This window comes from Cyclopterus lumpus, chromosome 6, assembly GCF_009769545.1.
Source record: "Cyclopterus lumpus isolate fCycLum1 chromosome 6, fCycLum1.pri, whole genome shotgun sequence".
Taxonomy (NCBI): Eukaryota; Metazoa; Chordata; class Actinopteri; order Perciformes; family Cyclopteridae; genus Cyclopterus; species Cyclopterus lumpus.
This window is the reverse complement of record NC_046971.1, coordinates 13,743,683-13,768,844: the sequence shown is the minus strand read 5'-3', so window position 1 is coordinate 13,768,844 and position 25,162 is coordinate 13,743,683. Positions and strand designations below refer to the sequence as shown.

Sequence of the window (25,162 nt, the reverse complement as noted above, 5' to 3'; positions counted from 1 at the left end):
GATGTGTTACCCTCTTCATGCTAAACTATGCTAATGCATTTATAAGTGCACATCTATTTGAAAAGGTTTGCGTTGCAGTGACACAGAAAAGAACATACACAACTAAGCCTAAAAAACATTCAGAAATACTGGTGTGATCATACATACACATACAAGTGTGGAAATAGTGGTATAGCTGAATATAAATGAATGAACAATTTCCCTTAGTATTGCTGTATTTCCAGGCATCCTTGTCTTGACTCTCTCTATTCCTCTCTAGCCACTTGAAAAACACTGGTTACAAAGAGAAGTTGACCTTATATGTACGTAAGTGTGTGTCCACATTTCTAAGAGGGAGATTGTGGAGAATAAGAGGAATCACTTTCTAGTGTTCTTTTCATCGGCAGGTATGCAGTGTACTCTAATATCATCTTCATTGGTACCTCCTTGACGTAACACCAGAGAAACTCTACCACCTGGTGTGTGTGTGTGTGTGTGTGTGTGTGTGTGATTGAGTATGCACACTGTGCTCAACCTGCCCAGGGAGAGGATCCATTCTCTCATCAAATATTCACCAGCAGCCACAAGCTCCCAGTTGCCTGCTGCTGTAATGCGCACGCATTGCTGTGTTATTGGTTCCTGATGTATTCACTGGAAAAAGTGCCTCATAAAATGTTTGAACAGTCCATTATGAGGATAATTTTTCAAGTTTATGCAGCTTGGCTTAAATGTAACTTTCAGCAGAAATCTCTACTAGCTGGTTGGTTTGCTAGATTGTGAGTAAAAACTCCATTCCCACTCAAAGACATGTGCTCTTCCAGAGTATCTTACAGCTGTTTGTATAATATATATATATATATATATATATATATATATATATATATATATATATATATACTGTATATATATATTTATAAATGACAGTGCCTTTGAAAGGAGAAAAAAAACGATATGACTTGAAACCGATATGACTCAAATGTGAACTTATAAATGATAAATGTCGAGAACTCCATCACCAAAAATGGAAACTTGTGCTGAAGTTCAACAATGGAACAGATACAGGTAGCCTAATCCTTAGAAATGTAAATTACATTAAGGATAATCGTGATGCTTACTGTATGTTGATTAATATTGTACCTTGTAGAATTAGTAGGGTTTGTTGTCAGGAATGAATTGAAGCAAATCTACTACACATTTTAACTATTGCTGAGGCATATTTGCAAAAATAAGATTTCATTTTCTTTTGTAGAGTAAAGTGCAACTGGAATCGGGTGGCAAAAGCAAGGTAAAGCTGGTAGTTAATCAGTGATGTATTACATTTGAGACCACTCTAATTTAATCCTTTACAAATGTAGCACAAGACTCTTTGAAGAATGTTTCTTAAAATGTCACAAAGGGTGACAAATCTGCTGAATATTTTTAATTAGATCACTCACATAAATCCTTACTTCTTCTGTGGGCGTAACATCTGTTGGCAACTTGCGGCCTTAAGCCTTACATGTTTCATCTTCATCAAAATATTACAGCTATCTGGTAATCTTTGATTTCCTATGATTTAGCTTTTTGGCATTTAAGTGAATGATTCAGGGATTATAGCTTATCATTTCAGTGGGATTTACTAATTTCACAAGGTTTTTTTTATAAATAATTACCTTATTTGGGACAGATAGTTAGATACAGTATACACATATCTTCAATACTCTCTTTCATTTTCTCAATATTTTTTATTTTTTAAACAATTCAGTATAAAATGCACCTTTCCATGTTGGTAGACATATTGATTAGACAAGTGAAGCTGCTCAGTCAACACCCAACTCACTCCAGCGGGAGCTTACATCCTTACTTCACATACTCACATCACATGCAAGGCCTCGCATCTTCAAGGCATACACTTCTTTAAGTTGTACAAATCTTTTGGGACGCTGGTTATAGAGGAATTCCTGTGACTACACTACCTGCCTCAGTGAACTGCTTCAAGCATTTATATTTAATGTGTCTGTATTCATAGTCAAGCTTTTGTAAGTGATCTTCGAGTGAAACCATAGTATCCAATGTGTATTATGGAATAGCATTTTGAGTATAATGCCACACTTTATTATTTATGAAGAGTCAATATGGTGTGTTGACTGACTCCACGTGCTGTTTGTTGTTTTATAGCCTTGGCCAGCTGTTGGGGCTGCCACTGTGCAGAGGTCAGAGTGATGTAATGAGAAAGATGCAGGGATAAAGAGGTGGATTAGAGGAGAGAGCAACCGTCACAGGGACACAGAGGCAGTGATTACCCCCAGATTAATGACACAGCACATGCATCACACATGTAATTCACAGACATCCATGGCATGGGCATTACCTCCACTGAACACAATGTACTCTAGTGCACGCAGACACAAAGAAGGCATTCCAAAAAGAAAAAGAAAAAGAAAACAGCATTACTAATTTACACCCGTCTGACATGTGTGCTTTCACCATGTTAAAGGCATATGTGGGTCTTACTTCCCACTTCCCTTGGCAGACTTAAAGTTCAGGTTGCCAGATCAGGCAGCACTATAATTCAAAGACTCGTTGGTCCCATGAGAGGCAAAGCCCCAAGGTGTGGGGAGCACAGATATTCACATCACACATACACGCTCCTCAGTTTCCTCTGTTTTCCTCTCCTTACCAACTCCTACCAGGAATCACAGCGAGGCACACACACAGGCTTGTGGCCTAGTGAATCATGTTGAATAAATGGATTGCATTTTTATGAGGCTGTATGTTGTATATACTTTTGGAAGCCATATGTCGGAGAAAAACAACCCAAAGATAATGCACACAAATAGATACATTAATACAAAATTATATTTCACAGCAGTCAGTCCAACCTCTCCCAATGCTGGTTATTTATTTGTAGCTACTAACTACTGAGGGCCAATTCTGTACCTCAGAGACAGCTGTGCCAGCGAGATAACACATAGTACATGTTGACACGCTGCTTGTGTCTACAGTTTGGTCACGTCTGTATTATTTCAGAATCCCTTTGTGTATTTTGTGTATTTTGTATGTGTATGTCATCATATCTATTGGTAACAAGAATACACCTTACTTAAAACTGCAGTCTCTTTTGTCCTAACCTGATATGCAAGCCAAGCTACTGCCTGTGCCTCTACTGATAGTAACTTATCGGATCACTTGTTGCACCTGTTGAGAACATCTAAAGATAAAGAACAAAAGCTTGACACAGAAACAAATACTAAATATTATTATAAAATGGAGATCGGAGCAAATCCAACAAGGTGAATCTTTTGGGACAGGGCACGGCAATGATAACCTAAATGAAGGCTGAACAAGTATAACCAGAATATGAACATTCTTATTTATTTTAATTCCAACCATTTATTTCTCAAACGCTTTGATCCATTGTTTACAGGTCAGGATGAGAGAGAGTTTATTAAATGGATATGAAGCAAAAGGCTTGAAAGCGAGACACATTTTGCCATGCTGGAGATGTGTGAGGTTAAAGAGGGAGAGACATCTTTCTCTTCATTTCTGCTGAGCTTTCATTCTTATTTACACAGACATTCCCATCAAGGCATGTATGCAAATGCCAACAAAAGTTCCAAACACATGTACACATTCACACATACAATGCACTGTACTGTACATACTGACAGCATGTAGAGTGACTGGTTGTAGAGGCTTGTTTACTGGTTGTCATTCCCTCTGTGACATTTTCACTTGTATTAAAGTGATCTGTCGCTCCTGATACACAGTGACAGAAACATGTAGAGCAGCCTGTTTATAGTTTTGTTGTATGACCTTTTACACTCTTTTGTAGATCAATTAATGAATTCAGAGCATTTCATTACATTAAATTGGCCTCTCGAACCATGAAATATATTCTGTCTAAAAGAAATATGTGCAGCACCAGATTTCTTTTGGTTTTTGCTTATGTTGCTAAATGGCATCTATCTGTGAGGTCAGAAGCTCCATCTAGCAATCAAATGCCAGCTCCAGTCCCAGAAGAAAGGAAGCCACTTCAAAGTTTAGATCAGAGGACCGGTCTCATACATTAGAGTGTGATCTGATGGCTACAGGGACCATTGGCTGGGGGGCCAGGGGCCAGAGTAACAGTTGAAACTTGACAGAGAGAGAGAGGGAGCTTTGATGAGGAGAGGAGCTGAACTGGTTCAGAGCGTGTTGCTATGGTAGCCATGTGGAATAAATCAGCAGCATGAATCCCATTCTCAAATGCCTTCAGCACCTTATCAACTCAGGTAGACCCAGTCAGAATGTTAATGAGCATGGTAACCTTGTGTGCAGCTAACCATGAGTAAAAAACACAATCATAACCTTATTGGTTGTTTGGATTTTGGATTTCACCAGAATATTAATTCTACAATATTAGGAAGCAACTTCTTTAGTATCATATTTAAGGTACTTCCTCTAGCAAACATAGCTTTACATAATTATGAAAATGTATGTTTTAATCTAAGTGACTACTGCACTCGGCTCTCTCTCTACCTCTTTCTTTCTGCTTCATTGGCTCAATCTCTCAATATGGCTGCGTGTGTAGACTGAAATACTGTGTCATTGTTGATGGCTAAACCACAGAGGTGACATCAGGGAAAGATGGTCCATTTCTTTTAATGGCAGGTATTCATAACTAGTACAACAGATACAACATTTTCAATCTAAGTCAAATGTCTTAGTTGAAGAATAGTCAAGGAGAATGAGGAGTGACTATATTAAACCTTGACAAGCGATTGTTTTTTACCCCATTATGAAAACAGGGAATAGAAAAAGGTAAAAACTCTAAAGTGACAAAATCAAGCGATAAATAAGGCACGGCATGGAAAAGGAGGTGGTCCTCTTAGACAAAACCCCTACAATGCATGTTACTGTAACAACAGATTGTTTTGTCATCTCAGGATTAACTGAATATTCATGAGGCTGACTCATCAGTTTTGCTAATTGCAAGCCTGGATCGTCCCCCTATTTGACTTTTTCTTCTGGGTGAAATGTGGTGTTCTCCATTGCTGTTTTGTTGTGTTAATTATGAATCCCATCTGGAACATCGTTACAGACAAACAAAAGGCATGAGAAGAGAGAGGGGGGATAGAGGGAGACATAAAACAAGTAAGGGAGAGAGTGAGAAACAGAAGGAAAAAGAAGAGAAGCCAGCAGAGAAGGATGACTTTGAATACATCTCTATAGTTACCAGATGTGCAGACAAAGACCACCCTGGATTTTAGATAAATACAATATACAATACACACAATACTGTTGGTACATTTGATCGTTTGATGTAGATGTAGACACTTACAATAACACTTATATTCAAGGATGGGACCACTTTTCGTCTACTGCAACATTTTTACAAGTGCTTAAATAGTCATTATTCCGTTGAGGCCATAATTATAATCAAAACATGCCTCAAATATCAATAATAGTGGCATTGCAGCATCGAGTGTATGCTTTGCGGCTATACACACACACACACCACAAGGATGACCATACTGTCATCAAAATAGCATTATAATGAAGCTCAAGGCATTATTCACTATACAAAAACAATAACATTATATTTTCCAGTTTAAGACATCAAAAACAACAACAGAAATAAGTTATCATAGTACCAAAGAAGAATAGAAGGCCTTTACCATGAACATAGTTTTCTCTCATAATAGTAAGAGTTTGTCACATTGAGCCATTGAAGGAGAGGTGGGCCGCGGGTCTCTTTCTTGTGTTTGGATTGACAGCTGGGTCGGGCGGGATCAGTCCACAGGAGCTTAAATATTATATTCTCTCTATTCAGATCAGAGGCAACATGGATAAATCAGTCCTCCATCACCTTCCAGGTCCTCTGCTGCTCTGACACTGACGTTTAATGTACACAGGGTCTTGCTTTGTTGTCTCTGTCTCTGACAACAAAGCAATCAAACATGGTGCTCATTTTGATAGACTCAAACAAGTTGTAAGCCACAGTCAAGCCACTGATATATGTCGCTACAACAGCTAAACAACCTGCTGCAGTACTGTTGCTTTTCTGTTGTTACTACTCTTGTTGAAAGCAAAGTAAATACATTTTACATGGTGCAAACACGGATTGAATCTGACCTTTAGTGTGTGTGTGTGTGTGTGTGTGTGTGTGTGTGTGTGTGTGTGTGTGTGTGTGTGTGTGTGTGTGTGTGTGTGTGAGTCAATCTCCGTTCTCCTCAGGTGTCCACGGTGTGCCTGGGCACTCGGTGGGAGTTCTCCTCTCTTCTCCCTTTCCCTCTCTTCTCGCCACTCGGAGGAGCATACTTCCTTTTGGTCTTTTTGCGTTTTTTATCAGAGCACCACACTCTCTCACAGTACTCCTCTACTCTCTGAGCATCCCCGTAGCCAATCAGCTGGAGAAACTCCTTGTACCACAGCCTGGAGTGGGGGCCTTGGACTGAAGCTGGCCCCAGAGCCCTGGGGCTGATGCTGGAGACTGGTGGGGGGCCCGTAGAGGAGAGGCATGGAACTACCGCTTTCTCTCCTTCCCCATCATTGGCTCTGTGGATTGCTGACTCCACCCTTTCCCCCCTGAGCACGTGTAGAGAGATACGTAATAATGTGTGCACATATCCATGTTCCACAGTCTGGCATACGTACATACCAGCATCAGAGCTTCTCACTCGTAAAAACAGCAGCCCGTGGGAGGTCAAAAGAACTCGCTCATCATCTCGAATCTACATGGAGGTAAAAAGGCAAAATGTTTTTTTCCAGCCATTGATGTCGTCATTATTCAATTCCATCAGTTCAGACATTTGCAACACTGCTGCATTTGTTTTTCTTCCGAGAGACATTTTAATTAAAAAACCTACAGAACTGAAGGATAAATGAAGAAACAGTAGAACTTCAATAGTGCACTCAAAACAGAGACTTCCTAAGGTTCTGTGAGGTACATAACCATCCGAGGTTTGTGTTTGCTGCAGTTTACACTCCATGTTCAAACATACTGTTTAAATATGTATAATGTAAATGTATAAATATGTATAATGTGAATGTTTAAATTATACACTTACAAATATTTCCCCATATTTTGCGGGACTCTACTCACTTGAATAATCATTGTAAATACGCAACAACAAATCCTTCCAGAAACAATGTCACAGTTACTCAACCTCACTGTGTACGTGTAATTTCATTCAACCATTTGCCCTGAAGTAACAGCAGAAATCTCCGTCAAACGAAAATTATTTGCATGTACGGACAGATCTAGAGTGGTGTACACAATAGCTGTAGATATGAATCGTAAGCTTTAATAACTCCCAGTGGGGAAACTCATTTGCCACCAAATTAAATACAAATTAAACGGGATTCAAGTTAATTGGCTTATTTGTTTTATTGTATTGTATGTACAGTTCATATCTGTGTTTGTAGTGAAATATATTGTTTAGCATGTTATGACTCAGTTTTCTTTCATGTACAGGTCCATTAAGCTCACCTCATGTTTCTCTCCGGCTTTTTGTAAGAACCAGAGGACCTTGGCTTGAAGTGATCGAGGGACACACTCGAGTAAAGTGCTGTTGCTCTCCACACCGTACACTAGCCTCTCCTCAGCTCTTTGCCATTGTTCATCTACACACACACACACACAAACACACGCATCGTAAAAAAAAGGCAAGAGAGATTGCAACGAACTGATGCAACCTTTCATTAGCTGACAAACAGAGTAGATTGTTCCAATCTATCGCCTCAGGAGAAGCACACTAACCTCTGCAATGACACATGAAGAGGTCATATATTTTCATATTCAGTTTAGTGCTTCTGCAGAACTGCATAAATTCCTTGCTTGTGTGCAGTATTTGTCTGACACATTTTTTTTATACCATACACACAAGCATGTCCATACCATGCCCATGCACACACACATACACGCACACACAAACACAGGCACGCACACACGCACACACACACTTTATACACTAACCATCAATTTGCAGCCCATTGCACAGCTGGACAGCGTTGCCATGGCGAACATCCTGCCGTCTGAATCGCCTGCTGAAAAGGGAGCAAGGGAAGTAGAGAGAGTCATTTTGAACATGTGAGGAAAGTGCAATAAATGGGTGAAAGAAAAGAGAAAAAATCAAATAAGGGGACAGAGAAAGGAAATCCAGAAAGAGGGAGAGTGTTCAAGGGTGCACTGATTGGTATTACACAACACCTGGCTGTCATGTCTCTCACAGCCTGTAATAATGACGAGGCAAACGAGCCTCAGAACTGCTGGTAAAGGTGTGAACAGCTGGTATTACACACACACACACACACGCACACACACACACACACACACACACACACGCACACACACAGAGAAAATATGGTCCTGTCTCTGAGTGTGTGTGCTGTTACCTTTTGGTGTAGACTCCAGCAGGGTAGTATCTGGTGCAGGTGAGACCATCCCAGGCACAGTAAGGGTCTCTGGCCAGACAACAATCAGCACATTCTGAGCCATAGAGGTCACACTGATGCAGTCTGACTTGGGCCACACCCACTTCTGATCCAACATACAGCTGTTGCTGTTGACCCAACATCATGAGCACCATTAATGTCAGCAAACAATTCAATCGGAATTCATACTCATGCTTTCTATCTTTGCCTCAATGAAATTGATTATATAGCCGCAGGTAAGCGACGTAACATCTTTGTTAATGAAACGTGTACCAATGTTAACATCTTGTGGCTAAACAACAACATTGCATGAGTGAACAGAAAATAGATTCCCATGTTCCTCTTACCCGTTTAGGTGATATTATGATCTCTCTTATTGGTGCTGCCACCTGCAAACAGAAAACATCGTACTGTTATTAAAAAATATAAGAATAAAGTAACAAGAGCTGACATGAAGTTCTTTGTCACTAGAGGTGTCCTGTCCATCCCATATCAGGCCTAAATTACTAGTTTTCAAATGTAACTGATCTCAGTAGAATTGATATCTTCAAATTGTTCTGAAGATCTCTCACAGCAGGCCTGCTGCTCAATCATAATTTAACCTTTGATGGTGGAAAGGAAGCAAATCAGCAATAAGCTTTTTTTAAACATCCTCTGTTTTTGTGTAACTGCTGCAATAACGGACTGAACTGAAATAAAGAATGTGCTTGGTTACGGGGTCTACTTCTTTCACATTGTGTAGCTAAAAATGAGTACCTTGAATACTTGCAGCTCTTCCAGCAGCACCTCCTCCATAGTGTCTGTGTCTTTGTTGTAGATGGTGATAACTTTCAACACCACTGAGTCATCTAATAAAGAAGAATGTTACACTGTTGCTTGTTGTTTACATGTAATGGGATACAATTGTTGTTTCTTCACAAACAGCACAAAGATTAAGATTGTATAAGCAACACCTGTTGTTTTGATATATGAGTTCATACCATCAACATGTCATGTCAAGTGTGTTTGTGCACCCAAACATTTAGAGTATCATCAGTTTGTCTTTCATTTTTGCGGTACAATGCAGAAGGCCTTCTGTATTATCATTCTGTATGATCAGTCTGTATTATCAATCTGTATTATTAGTCTTCACAGTATGTGTACCAGTGCCAATGTAGAGAACATGATAGTGTCCGTCCTGGGCTTGGACTCTGTCCACAGCGATCTGGGTGAGCTTTCTCCTGCCTGGCTCTGTCTGCAGCAGGACAGGTCTACGGTGCTGTGGAAGGACTGGACGATACATCACAGGATGAGAACGCACAAACCGCAAAACCTCATCAGGAAACTCCTTAGAGCTTGAGAAGCCACCTCCGTTCACTTTACTCGCACACTGTTAAAGAGAGGGTGTGACAGGAATAGAGAGGGGCAGGGACAAAGACAGGTTGGTCCTTTATACAGTGTAACACATTTTTTAAAAGCTGACATGCTTTAGTCTGGCTCAGTTTGTCCTTGTATGCTCTGCTGAAGTAGCTACAGTAGTGCTGACATTCACCAGAGCTTTCCTACATCAACACTGTTCCTCCCAAATGACGTCTGTCATAGACTGAGACTAGTGGATAGTGCTGTGAATGCATAATGTTGGTACATCAGGAAATGTCATCCTATAAACATGACTTTATTCAGACTGTAAGACTCACAGATCCAGGTCGTGGGTAGGGAACTCTGTCTTCATAAGCTGTCCAGTGATGCTCAGGTCTCTCTCGGTAAGCAAATGGGCCATTAAAGGCTGCTCTTATTTCATCCATGTGATAGACACACACTGCATAGCCTTTAAACACCACACTGCAAAATAAATGGTTTCATTAGTGATTTAATGGATAGTCAAATTGTGACTGTGTATAATGAAACGCTGACGTCGCATTCCACTCACCTTGTGGTGCTAAAGAGGCCAAAGATTTCAGGGTTTTTCCCATCCTTGTTCTTGAGCACAAACACATCCTCTGAAACACAACATATTGAAATGAGCTGTTTGTTTGGCATGCATGGTTGACATGTTTTAGTGAAAAGTCTCTCAAATTTCTTTCATGGAGAATTAAGTTAACTTAAGTCACTTTATGGATACTTGCTGTGCATCTTTTGTAAACAATCCCAAGTCACTAAAATGTGATGTTTTAGCATACTACTAAATATTGGTTACCAAGACTGCAAATCAGAACCACAATGTACCAGTTATCCTTCATACCACAGTGACTCTTCACATCTTGAGGGTTGTGTACATTAGTGTCAAGCATTACAAACCTCAAATGTTAAGAATAAATAAATAAGATGACATGCAAAGAGTTTCCTTGGAGCCCCACCAAGTTCATCAAAGTGTGTATCAATGCCATTTGGTCCAGCCACAGAGCAGATGAGACGAGTTTTCAGGAAAGAGCTCCATCGGTTCACCAGCATTCTCTGTCCTCCTTGGTCATTCTGAGAGACGAAGGCAGATATCCAATGTGAGGGTTGCTATACGTTGGCTTTGGCTGGATAATGGCCAGCTGTCTTTTTAAAGCATTTGCATTCTCACCGCACAGACTCGGCCCACACGAGTATACACAGCCTTGTTTCCTCCCTCAGCATCCGTCTCCCGCTCAGTGAAGAAGAAGTAAACTTTATCATCATCTCTGTCGTCGTTGTCAGGAATAACTGCAGACCCCACAAATGTAGGTTCTGTAGGGAGAAGAATGTGTCACAGAAGGCTTGGAATGAAACACAAAGTTAAAAATGGTTAAGTAGTGGAGGTAGCGCTATAGTGCAAACAGTATGTTATATATAAGCGGAACCTAGGAACATTGTTATGGTCTCTCTTGAAAATATTTCAATAATTGCCAAATCAGCTCTAAGAGAAACATATATGCAGGTGAAGATATTGTTTCATTATTTCAAAATGTATTTAAACAAAACAAGCTCATGAATCCTCAAATAGAACCCGTCCTTATAAGAACAGTTGTATTGTTAACATGTGGATGGCACACAGGCCAGTGTCACATTTTCTTTAACGTCTAAGAATCAAACAATTTAATTTGATTTACAATCATTAAACAATTAGGTATGGGAAGGAACACACACACATATATATATATATATATATATATATATATATATATATATATATATATATGATGTATATATATGGATATATTTATTATATAGGAATATCAATTTCCTGTAAATAAACACCAACCATTAAGTTGCTGCCTGTCGTCTCTTTCAGTGCGTGTGTAGGTCTGGTTGTTAAGTCGACAAAACGCACCATCATTCTCCCAGTAGTCTGTGTACAGGCCAATATACAGCTCTCCTCCTAATGTATGCACACACACAAACACACTCAATTAACAACAATGCATACAAATAAATGTGATTAAATGTGAGACCCCTTTTTTACTGCGATTAAAATACAGACGTGAAAAAACACCACAAGATGGCAGTATTGAATAGTCTAGGTCAACAAAGTGAACACATCTCTTCAGTGTGGAAGTGAAAACATACACCACAAACTGTGCTTTTAACTTAGCTAATAGTGAGGCGATGAGTGGTCGAGTGAACAGTGTCTTACTGGAGAGCGTAGACGTGCAGGGACTGTTGGAGTCGTATGGACAGCGTCCTCTGCCACTCATGACACTGTCTTCTTCAAGAGCAAACAGCCTGTCCTAAGAGCATTAACACATGACACACAGGCATAGTTATTCACACACAAACATGCATCAAACACTCAAAAGCCGTACCCTTGCAAAGGCTTTAACAACATCCAGACAAACCCCAGGAGGCGGTTGTGTGTAAAGAGAGAGATAAAGGTGAAGGAGAGAGAGGAGGGATCAGAAAGTGATGGATGAGAAAAAGGAAGGAAGACAGATGAGACAAGGAGTGATGGATGACCAAATGAAGGATTTCTGTCTGGCTGTGTATAACCAACATCGGGAGTTCCCTGCTTCCACTCTTCTGCTCTTATTACTGCACAGCAGGTGACAGAAACACACATGTTCAGACACACACATACATAGAGAACTCCCTATATAACCACAGCGTATATCTTGTGGTCCACCACAGTGTTTATGTCACTAGAAGAACAGAGGGGATGTCATATGTTGATTTACGAGTAGCCTCAGAACCCTACTGTGCTGTAACTGCTCTGTGTCATATGACTGTAACAGAAGTCAGTTTCTGGGTTAAACTCATCCATCATATTATAACAAACACAAGACACATGTAAAACAGGTAAAATAGGCTGGTTTACTAAATTACCCTACATTAAGTACTCTGGAATTGGCTAGTGGCGCATTAATACTTGATTTGTTACTCAGTGGTCTCCTTGGTAAATGGCCAAAGTATTTTCTATAAAGTTGACCATTATGTAACCATTATTCAGCTCATGCTTAAGGGTAATTGTAATCTTATCCACCAACTATAACATTTTTGTGTACTCGATATAGATAGATAGATAGATAGATAGATAGATAGATAGATAGATAGATAGATAGATAGATAGATAGATAGATAGATAGATAGATAGATAGATAGATAGATAGATAGATAGATAGATACTTTATCCATCCCCAGGGGGGAATTTGTTTGTAGCAGCAGCAAACAAGGTTACAATATACAATGAAATAAAATAAAATAGCAGAGCAGGACATATTACATTTAAGAAAATTAAATAATTAAATAATGAAGAAAATGAAAAAAATGTAAAGTAAATACAGTGTATATAAGTGAGTATAAAGTATACATGGTGAAAGTGGTGCAAGAGTTATTGATGTTGATTCAATTTGAGGAGGATCTTATTGCAGTGGGCAGGAATGTTCTCCTGTGTCAGCGGAGCTGAAGCAGTCTGTTGGAGAAGAATGGACCCAGTTTTGCTCACTCTATGAGCATTCCAATGATATATGAGTGATTGTTAAGAGTGGTTCCAGTTTGGATGGTGTAACTGGCCTGGTCAACTGGACCAGTGTTGAAATGGACAGGAGAAACTGTCTCCCCTCCACTCTAGATACACCCCAGTCTTTTCCATGTTTGACATCTGGGAGATATGGGTCGTTGCTGTAGATAAACATACTTGCACAGATGGATGCAAGCAATTTTGGATGGATGCTAGTATGCACCCACAATGCTCATGTGCACCCTAAAACTCCATTTAGGAAGCTGACACATACATTTGAATTGTACCCTGAGAGAGACAGAACAACACCTGGCTTGTTTTCCTTGTTTACTTGGACAGCAATAGTGTCAGCTTTTTTCACAAAAGAAATGTGAATCTTGTGGAAAACAATTCTCTCCCTCTAAGGAAAACAAAAACTCCACCCTCTCTTACTAACTGTCATTTCCATCTCCACCTCACATCAATTGTTGTTGCTAAGGGGGTAAACTCAATCACAGTAGCATGAGATTCGTAGCTAAACTCTCCACGCTGTACTAATAGTTCTAGGAGTAAAAAAAAAGTGAAGAAAGTTTTTACTACTCCAACTCCTAAAGAGGGAAGAGTGTTCATCAGAGAAGCATGATGCAACATTTGGCTGACCGTATAATGATGAAATATGCAACATTGTATAGCATTTGAATAGTTGGTTGTTAAACCAAACTCTAAATCTGTCTTTGGGACTCACCTGCCCAGTGTGTCCCACTCTGACCAGGACACAGATGGGGTTAAAAGCTCCGGTTCCACAGACCTGCAAATGAGTCTGGTTGTACTGTTGCAAGACCTTGATGTAGTTAGCACACTCCGACTGTTGGAAGAAATACAGAGATGAAGCAGTGGGGGGGGGGGGGGGGGGGGGGGGGGGTTAAAGAGAAAAAGCAGAGAGAATGGTGTACTTGAAAAATGCCAGGCCTTTTACGGCCTGATCAAGAATATTATTACAGTATGTAAATCAATCGATTCATTCTGACAGTATCTATCTCTGTAATGGATTCATCTTCCCACATATCAATTGGATTATACTGCATATAAACATGCCAAGTAATGCACGTTATTAACTGAGCATTTGTGATTTTCCCTTGCAAATCAATCTCCTCCATACTGCCGATGCCCAGTTGAGAACATGTATTTGTATGCAGTTATGTGTCCCGTACCTTTTCCCTTCCCTTCATCAAACACTCCTCAATCTGAGATTCTGTACTGGCCCACTGGATCTGTGGAAAAACACAATTGCGCTCATATTTACAATAACGATTTCAACATAAAGAAATATAAAGACATGAAATATTTTGTACGTACATAGTTAGGTGTATATTATGTTCACTGGTAATAATCTCACATGGGTATTATGGTACTTTTTCCATTTCTAATTTGAAAAGTTCAGGTTTTGTACTGATAACGGTCCTATGAAAATGCACACGTGCACAAATAGTTTGGCTAACCTATTGCCCTATGGGTGTCTGAGTTCAACATGCCTCTCTTCCTAACAGAGTGAGGGATGGAAACAGGCCTACCTCTCTATGGTGTGTGTTGACCTGGTCCAGGCTAAGGGAGAACAGAGTATTCTTGGCCCCAACATAAATCCTCCCATGGCCCTCATCCAGCAACATGGTCTGGGGCTGAAGAGGTGCTGTCCCATGTCCCACAAACACCCAGGTCCTGTTCAGCTGCCAAAGCTCTGTAGAAAACAACACACGCAGAAAGGGATTAAGACAAAACAATACACCAATAGAGGTCTACAATTAATAAGAAATTTCAGCTAGAAATATTTAGATAGGTAGAAAGCTTGACAGAGTTTGTATTTCATTTCAAACACTCCTTTTGTTTCTTGCCAAATGTAATCTTCAGCCAGATTCAATTTAACCAAACCCCATCCTCAAGGGATTTCTAACTGCTCCAATAACCTGTATCTGAATCCCAAATGGCCCAAATGGCCGAGGGCACATGGCAACATGTGTTTCTAATTCATAACTTCCCCAAGAGGAGGTCAAAGAGCAGCAGCAGGGCTATCTTTCTATCTCACCTCTCGTGGCATGTATGCTTCCTCTCACTCAAGTCAGCTACGCTTCGATGTGTCATTGGCTTGGTCATAGATCTACAAAGCGTCTCTTGCTTTTACCATCAGTAAAAGTTCACATGGCATAAAAGAGTACCGGCCGCTCAAAGCAAATTTCCCATGCACCAGTACATGACGTTAAACTGCTACTGACAGCAACCATAAACGCACTTTCCAGAAGCAGAGATGGAAGAAGTGGGATGTGAGTCCTGGGAAAGATGTTGAGATTAATGGGAGGGACATTTGATGTACAAGGCAGGGTTATTTACTCTTTTACCAAGAGGAAGTAGTTTTATCAGACAGGAAGTGGAATCAGTCTCTTTATCAGCCCTTAGTTTGGGATCAGCTGCCACTCCCTGTCCGTCTTGCTTTAGGTGTTTTGAAATAGTACTTTTAAAGGGAAGCAGTGGACCATGACAGATATGTCATAACACATACAGACTCGTCAGAATAATTACAGACCAAGCAGACAGTTTGCATGCAGACATGCAACACCCCTTACAACGACACCCAGTACAACACCCAGTTGTATACCTGATTGAAAGTGACAAGCCACTCCTCTATACCTGCTCTTTGTGAGCTTCTGGAGAGGATGAGGGTGAAGGATCTAAACGCAGTGCTGAGGCCCCAGAGGTGTGCACTTCCTCTGGCACACATTGGTCTGAAAAACCATTCATTAACACATGACCGGGTTAGACCGGGTGTCCTTGTAAAAGACGAAATGGGGATCTGGTGTGTGTTAGCACACCTTTTGAAACCTCAGACAGATTCAAGCAGACAAGCCAGGGTTTGCGATCAAATTTATAGCACTAGCATTGCACAGGCTGTATTTTCTCCATTTGGTTTAACTTTCATGTCGCAGGAGCCTTCGGGGGGAAATGAGAGGAAACCAACAAGCCACATGGGGAATTACACCCCAGGAAATATGGGCTTAAGAACTTTCGGATATTGTTTTGAGAATTGATAAGACACACAGATGTGTACTGATTGGAGACAGAAGTGCTTTGTAAAATTAACTAAAGGTTTTATTTAAGTAATCCAATTTGTAGGGGCGGGAGTTGCGGGGTGGAAAGAATATTAATGGACAAATGAAAACTACTGAAATCATTAAGGGATTAAACACAATTATCACAATCTTGAATATTCTAATTGTAAATCGAACAAAACAGCTGCATGTAAACCACAGGCAAGAATCACTTTGTGACTTGTAGGCAGGACAACAATGGAGTGTCTGTGACATGAAACACTACAGCCACCACAGAGACAGGTCAGGGCCAACACAATAAATAAAACACTATGGCAACAGGTACCTTTTATAACCTGGCCTTGATTAGGGAATTGGTTGGGGGAGGAGCCAACATTAGGGCTTTGTTCACAACACTACAACCTACACTGCAGTCACCACACACATCGGGTAATCCGTGCACTACTCTTTAGAAAACTCCCTTTAAATAATGAGAGAGTCAAATCAATGGCGACCACCAGCATGATTGTAATTCTCTGCCAACCTTACATTTACCTCAAATCAATCTGAGATGTCTTTCAATGCAGAGGTTGCAAGGGGTAATTGTATTGTTTGTTTTCCTAGCATCTGTATATTTTTAGTGATACTTGATCTCCAAGGTAGAAGGACAGAGTGTTTATCCAATTTCTGTAGATTACTCATAGCAACGGTTTACACTCTGAAGAAGGTTGTATTTGTTTAACATGGGATGAGGTATCCACAGAGGAGTGGGTGACTGTGTATATTGTGTTGCTATTAAGATTTCTATGTTGGAGACAAGCGACTGTTTGTTTGACTACTATTAGATCTCGGGTGTTTAGGTGGCAGAGACTGAGGGGATGTGGCAGTGGCGTTCTGCCAGGGCTCAGACATGCTTCCTGTAATTATCTAATCCACACACACTTGGAACTTTTTCTCTCTCTCTCTCTCTTACTCGCACGCTCTGTCTCTCATCTCTAGCTCCTCAGAGTCCCTTCTGAGTTAAGCTGAACTTGTATTGAGGATAGTAAACAACTTAACTCCAACTTTTCCACAAGTGTTGGACCGAGCTCTCAAACAATCAGCTCCTTCTTCATGTGAAGTTGTATCTGCTACCACTTATTTAGATGACAGACGTGGATGGCTATTTTAAGTGATGGAGTCCACGAGCCAAACACTTTTTTTAAATCTACTTTTCACTTGTCTTTGTTAATAATCATGAGTGGCAGCTGATTTCTAAAGACACATACACACAGCAAGATAGACACGCACAAGCTGCCTTGCTCTCGCGCACACATAAACACAAATACGGATACATTTCGTTCCCTAATTTTGTTTTCATGTGTAGAATTGTAGACATGATATTTTAGATGTATCGTCTTCAACTCTAAAGTGGAATGGTTCCATGCTCATGTGATGAAACAAAAGGAAACTCAGCTTCAAAGGAAAAAGAAAGAAAGTTCCATTCCCACCAATATGCAAATATAAATGATAATAAACTATAATCCAACACATTTTCACTCCCAACTCGTCAAATACCAATTTAGTCAGTGGCCCTAAGGTTTAAACTATGACGCTCTAGCTTCCCCTCGAGGCCCTGAAGAAGAGAAAGGGGGGATTTCCGCAATTCCCCTTTTCTCTGTCTCTAACTCTATCTTCTCTTCAAGTTTCTCTCGCCATCTGCAGTCTATGAGTGCTCGTTAGCCGTAAGCTAAACAGCTGAGAGGGTTTTCCTCCATCGGCAACTGAGCCACGGAGACACATGGCCTGACTGTGATCCCACTTCAAATGGAAAACACAGGCAAAAAAGACTCCCTTAGGACAGACACGTTCACCGGCTGTCTGAGGAGTGCTGAAAGAAGCCCGAGAAGATGTGGTAAATATTCATGCTTTGTCAAAGATAAATGCACACAGGATTTCACATAAAACATTCCTCAGGAAACTTAAAAAATTGATATTTGCTCATACATACATTTCATGTCAGAATTAAAACTAGTGGTAGGCGGTCTCACATTTCCAGTGAAACAAGCCCATATAGGTTTACATATTGAGTTATTGGAGTTGTGCTGGAAAAGAAACAAAGAGAATGTTTAGAGTAGGCTGGAGTTAAGAGGGACAAGAATAAAGGGCGAGTCTGTTCTCCTCGTGCTGTCGAGGCCTGAGACTGTTGAGCCCCTGGGGGTGGGGTCAGGAGCCGGAGAACTGCGGCGTTATGCCATTATCGGTATACAGCCTTGTGTTCCCGTATCCTCTTGTGTGTGCCGGGGTGGGGGGGGGGTGGGGGGGGGTGGGGGGGGGGGTGATGTCACAGGCCAAAATGAAAGCCACATGGAGTGTTCATGCAATGCAGCATGAGGGAAAGAGAGAAACGTGTGTTTCTCTGTAATAAAGAATAAGTGTACGTCTGTCACTTGATTGATGTTATAAATCAGGGGAACACATTCACACCTATCACAACCTCTTCGTCGAACCATGCAGTATTCAGTATTCACACACAGTATGTTTGTGACAAGTCTGCTGTATTTTTTTATTATATTTCATCAAAGTCCATCTACATCAGCTCCCAGCTATATTTCCTCAAATATACATGTACGTAACTTTGGAGCTCAAATTGATTATTGGTTATTTGTGTGGGTTACTGTGTGTCAATGCATAAATGTCAAAGGCGCAAAAAATCTAGAAATATTTTGATATGTGGTGTTCTTTGTGTGGAATAGCCACACAGTTTTCTCTGTTATTTAAGCCGTAAAACACATTGAAATCTAAGTGCATTAGTTATTTTAACATTATCATAAGTTTAACCAACAACTTGAGGAGCCGTAATCCGTTTTGTTTCTTCTCTGCCTCCCACTAGTTGGCAAAACAAAATTACATATTTGCTTTTATCTGCACGCCTACATTAAGCAATTGGCATTTCCTTATCTTGGAGTGATCGCCTCAGTTGTCATCTGTCATCCTCTTTTTTTCCGCCTCTCTTTTAATATTGCACCAAAATCTCTGAAGACTTAAACAATCTTTGTGCCTTCTCTTTTGTTCCCAGGCCACACACTTTACTCATCTCCTCTCCTCTCCCTGATCCCTTTACTGCGAAAAGGTCAGAAAGGATATTAGAGTTTCACCAGCTGCCTTCCCCTCTGGACATCTCATTAATGAACTGGAGAGCACACACATAACACAATAGGAGAGAAAAGGACAACATGAGAAAGTGATACGAAGGTGAGAATGGAGCGGAGGTGGTTGAGGAAATATCTCTTTTCCTTTGCTGACCTAAAATGTGTGATTTATCTAATCATTGCCATAACCTCCATTTGTGAGTGGGTTTATATATAAGGTCTATGACTGCCCTATGGCCATGATCCAATGTGGTAAACGTTAATCATAGGGTGCACATGAAGGTGGGAGAAAGTTACACTTTAGATTTATATACAAAATAAAAAATCCCCCTCATTCATTTCATTTCAGGCAGACACAACTTGAGGCCATGCTGGTATTCCCCATCTCACCCTCAGAAGACAGTCATCTACAGCCACATAATTTCAAGGTTGTAAAATATATAGAGAGAGCGGTTTCTTGTCTGGAGAGGAAGGTTTAAAATTACAGCTCAAAGGGGTTTTCATACATACAGTAATTGCTACCTGAGTAATCCCTGTGTTCACACATGCACCTGCAGCTCCTTCTGCTGAAATCTCATAATGTTACAATAAATGCTAAAGAAAAGAAATATGTTCAACAAGTATTTGTTGAACAATGTATATGCACAAGCCTAATGTGGTTACCTATATTTTCAGTTTTTTAAGACTATATACACATACATGTATGAGTAAATCCAGCTGTTAAGTGCTCAACCAACCTTTGTTTACATTTTCAATGAGGTAAATGTTGGGTTGAAATAGGGAAACCATATGCGTTTATTTATATAAGCGAACATATACAGTATCATGTTAAACCATCAGAACAGCTTCATCACAAAACTTCATTTACCTTCACAGATCTGCTGAAGAAAAATATTTACCTCATACTAAACGATTACGACATTTAAGTAAACACATCCTTGGCAGACATGCTGAATGTATGCATGGTCAATTGAATTATTGTGAAATGGCGGTATGTTTAAATAATTTTACTCGACACACAGATCTTGGGAGATCTTTTCAAGATGTTCTTGCTACAAACAGAAGCAAGAGCACGCAAACTCTCTCAGATATGAATAATTCAATTGTATCATTGCAGTTTTCTTCAATTTCTCTATCAGATACTGATTTCTGTAAAGGCACATTGCCACAGCAGTTATGGAAAGGTACCTATTATATGGGTTTTAATCTTCACTAAATGGAGAATGCATTAAAAACACTGCCGAATTAAAATGACTGAACTAACGGGATCTGAATGTCCACCACAACCTCACCTTCAGAAGTAAGTGCAAAGTTAACTAAGCAAACATATCAAACTATGCAGACATGCAGAGGTTTTGGAAGTGTCTTTGATCTGATTAGGTCATTACTGCTGTATCACACTCTGCTGCCCAGCAAGCCTGAAGACAGCGCTGTAGAGGCAGCAAAATAAGTCTAAGCCTGGCCACCTACCTGCAGCCTGTCAAGAACCTGACACATGCTAGCTGCGCAACAGCTTCATTAGTAGCAGAATTGATGGTCATCCTAAAAGAAGAGCTCATTTTACTCCACAGGACACAAGACTGAGACGATTCAGATCCAAATCTCATGGATCTGTGTCCAAATGCACACAAATGAAACAAAGCCAACTTTATACTCTGCTTTAGTGATCTCCCTGCAAGGCATATTCTATGTCTAAGAATTTAGGATTCAGGGAGTTTAATTGGCCGAAGGTCCAAGCAATTTAGCTTGTGTTTATGGTCTTTGGAAGAAGATGAGGTTAAATTCTCTCTAAAGACAGCTATGAGTCTGTGTTTGTAACTCAATACTACCTTTTGAAACTGGATTTAATTGGGGAGCAAGCGAATGAAAGGATAAATGGGATGAAAGCGAATTAAAAGCATATGGAAAAATGTCCACTGGTCCAGAAGTCTAGACAAGAAGATGGGGAATAGATGAAAGAGGGAGCTAATAATGATTCCACATCATGTGTGAGGTGTGGTTAACATCAGAACATGCAAAGGCCGTCCTTGAAACACATGATAGTGTGCTCATAGGATTTTGTTCCCAGAAACCGGGAGGAAGTTGATCAGATATATTATTGAGACGTGTATTGATTTTGACTTTCTATCGACGTGGTGTCTGCCTATGGAACCAGAAGCTGGTAAAAAAAAATAATACTCATACTCATTCTATATACCCATTGTCAATCTTAATGTCAAAGTGCAGAAACTAGTTTTTCCACCCTGTTTTGATACCAGATGTTTTGGTAATAAATTCTTATTTTTAATGGTGAACAGTTAAAACCACGTCTCAGTCTCCCTGAACTGCATTGAAGTCATTGGTATTTGAGGAATTCACACTATTCTGTGTGTGCGTGTGTGCGTGTGTGCGTGTGTGCGTGTGTGCGTGTGTGCATGTGTGTGTGTGTGTGTGAACTTAAGCGTGTGTGCAAAAATCACTGACAAATCCCATGAGGTATATATTAAGGCTTAGATGTTTTTCATTCCATAATGATAGGACCCAACTGGAGCCTGTTCATGGCGCTCTGTGCTAGCCAGAACATGCAGTAGCGAGAGAGAGAGAGAGAGAGAGAGAGAGAGAGAGAGAGAGAGAGAGAATGCCAATCACCCCAGCAGCTTTCCCCTCAGGCAGTGTAGGAATTAGTCATAACAAATATTGATGTGGTAATAATGACTAAGCACTGATCTGCTAACTTTTGTTGTCATATTAGCTGTGCATTACTTTGGTCAAAAGAACCAATCTCTTTTTCTTGTTTTCTTCTCTCAGTTTATCTTTCAACTTCATTTAGTTTATATTTCCATTTCCATTAAGTCTCATTGTGTGGAAAGTGTGTTAATTTATTAATGTATTCATTGTAATAAATATGCACATCATAACTCATAATTATTGCAAACCCTCCTCACAGATGAAGCAGACTTTTCAACTCTCATAACAAAGTCATTTCACCGAATTGATGTTGGCCAAATTCCACACCTATATTCAACCATGACTAACAGGCTTGTGTGGAACCATCACCTTCTGTTGCTATAGAGATCAAAGATACTGTGAGAAAAAGCTAATGTTTACTGAAAAGTTTTATCTACAGTGATAAAACCACCATTATTATCCAAAGATACACAACATTCAGTCCGCATACCAGTGCATGCACATCCATTTCACACACTCCCACACACATAAACAGACACACACAGACAATGTTTTCCTATGCAGCCGCGTCCATTCCCATGTCCAAAAAACCCAACACCGTCGCTCTGCCGCTATGGCATGAGAGACAGCCACATATTCTCAGCCCACATGGTCGAGGAATCAAAACAAACTCCAAGGAGGCTCCTTGATCATCAGCAGTGAGTGAAGTGAGTGGAAAAAGTTAATTTGAGTTGTACAAACAGAAATGTTGTAATGAACACTGCTATTAATTGACTTGTTCTGTTTCACCCGTCTTGTTCTCGGGCTGCACTGAAGAGAGAATGATAGGTATATTGACTATTCCTGACACGCTTTAATAACACACTGTGCCGCATCACCTAAAGGCTGACTTTGCCTTCATATTGATACACAACAGAGCATTTGAATTTGAGCAACATAACGATGTACTGCTAAAGCAGATTGAAAGCAAGAAACATACACTCGGTATGACTTACCTTTGTGAGAGAGCCGTATCCTTGGGTAGATGCTGTGGGCTGTGTGAGCCGTGACGAACAGAACAACATACAGCAGCATCAGTGTCAGAGACCCAGTCCGTACGCACTCTGCCATCTTCATTGAGAAACCCTCTCCACGTTCATCTACACAGAAATCCTGCAAGTCCGCTCAATATGGGCAGCAAAGTCCATTGGAAAAAAAATAAATATATATATATATATTTTTGCTGCAAGTTCCTGCAAACGATATTTAATAAGAGATGGCAATCCAACAAAAGTCTACTTGGAGGTAAATGTCCATTTCAACTTGATGTATCTGCAGCTTCTATACAGTCTCTGCTTTCCCTTATAGCAGCCTGATGAAAGCTGCATCCACCCACTACCTCGCTGGACAGGAGAGTGCTCTGGCTGTTATCCTTGTTTGGTCTCAGTAACCAGGGAGAAAAGAAGTCCAGTTGCTACATTCACGCCGCAGTGCCCACTGCTCTCTGTCCATATGTCAGTCCGTCTGTTTGTTCAGTTTAGATCCAGTCGTTCTGATCTGATGAAAAAACTTAAAATAATAAATCGAGCCTATGAATCCCACAAAGGTGTTGGAGCTGATTTGTAAAACCTCAGTGTGTCCCAGCAGGCAGGCAGGCAGGCAAGCAGGCAAGCAGGCAGCCAGGCAGGCAGGCAGGCAGGCAGGCAGGCAGGCAGGGCTGAATCTGCTTTACTGTATCCTCAGGCTGCGTTCCTCCTCTTGGGTCCACTGGAGCCAGTCATTCTCTGGACGGAAGCCCAGGAAAAGGCAGAGTGGGAGAGGGGAGGAGTGGGGAGCCTCGTGCCTGGCGTGCGGTCTCTCAGCACTAGGCAAGAAAGTGAAGCTCTCCTAACTCTGCTCACGCTCCAACGGTCAGGGAGGATCCAAACCTCACCCCAAACCTCAGTGAGTGCAGTTAAGATGGCTTCTGCCACGGCTACTGATCTGGGCAGAGGCCACCTGCCTCGGTGTGGCGTGTCTGAGTTTGAGCCTGTGTGTGTGGCTGGTAATGAGGGGAGTGTGTATCAGCTGGTAATTGCCTGCTCTTTCCTCTAGATCTCTCGCTCTCCCTCCCAGGCAGCTGGATTAGATGTGCTGTGTCTCCCAGGCAGGCTCAGTACGACTCTCCCCTGTTTTCCTCTAAGAAATACTGCCTCTCGTGTCACTCTACAGACCTCCCCTTGTTTCTCCTCTTCCTTTGCATCTTCACCACCTTCTTTTTGCTCCTACCTCCACTGCATTAACATAGACCTGAGCCAAGGTTTTCAGCCTCTTAACTGAGGCACTTTTTTTCCATTTTCAATTATTGCCCTCTTTGTGTTTGTTTCCATGTGGATAGTCATTATCACCGTTACCATGGATTTTCATGTACACGGTTTCTTTCATGCCCTGCCGATTAAATCTCCACTTTTGTTTATCTACAGTATCTATCCACCTCTCCCACTCCTTAGTTCTGTAAAACCTAGTTATTATTTATCCTTTCTTCATGTATCTACCATGCCCGGCTTTTCTGTCTGTCCTTCACTCTCTCAGGTACTGTATTCTGTTTATATGAGTTACTGTCTACATCTGTTTGTCTATGTGTACAATATACAGATATTCAGGTATTGTCAGCACTGTGTCAAATATTAATGTTGAACTTATTGATATGCAGTCTTGTGTTGTGTCCGTGTAGTCTTTTGTTTTGTTTCAAGGTCCACAGCTTTCTGAACACACACACACCCTCAAAAAAGAAAAAGAAAAAAGTGCGCAAGATGTGACTGGAATCATTATTTAATGCTGCACATATCCCTCAGGGAAGTCCCACAGGCGTCCAGTTACTTGAGCAGAGCGTTGTCTGTCTCCCGCAAAGCCCCCTGTTCACAAATATGTTTCTCTCTGTCTCTTTCTCATGGCTGTGCGGTGACATCAACATGAAGTCATGCTTATTCCTAACAAGGACGCGTTCCACCACTCTGGAAAGAAAAGGTTTCTTTTTGTTATTTTTGAATCTGCGTGTGGTTCATTGTGCGATCACA

At 40.7% G+C, this 25,162-nt stretch overlaps 1 protein-coding gene across 2 annotated transcripts; it reads right to left on the bottom strand.

The window, feature by feature from the left end:
- Nucleotides 1-4,475: 4,475 nt before the first annotated feature.
- sema3e (sema domain, immunoglobulin domain (Ig), short basic domain, secreted, (semaphorin) 3E) lies at nucleotides 4,476-23,228 on the bottom strand. Of its 2 annotated transcripts, none has more exons than XM_034534952.1 (17): nucleotides 23,123-23,228; nucleotides 14,824-14,987; nucleotides 14,464-14,523; nucleotides 13,998-14,117; nucleotides 11,954-12,047; nucleotides 11,582-11,698; nucleotides 10,925-11,067; nucleotides 10,713-10,827; nucleotides 10,286-10,355; nucleotides 10,053-10,197; nucleotides 9,520-9,745; nucleotides 9,133-9,224; nucleotides 8,724-8,765; nucleotides 8,338-8,504; nucleotides 7,919-7,989; nucleotides 7,433-7,566; nucleotides 4,476-6,674 (listed from the first exon to the last, which is right to left on the bottom strand). In XM_034534952.1, the coding sequence occupies exons 1-17, from the start codon at nucleotides 23,199-23,201 to the stop codon at nucleotides 6,174-6,176; spliced, it is 2,340 nt and encodes a 779-aa protein (XP_034390843.1). In that variant the 5' UTR covers nucleotides 23,202-23,228; the 3' UTR covers nucleotides 4,476-6,173. The 2 variants fall into 2 exon arrangements, with proteins under 2 accessions (XP_034390843.1, XP_034390844.1); XM_034534953.1 differs by having other exon boundaries at nucleotides 7,919-7,986; nucleotides 23,123-23,203.
- Nucleotides 23,229-25,162: the final 1,934 nt, after the last annotated feature.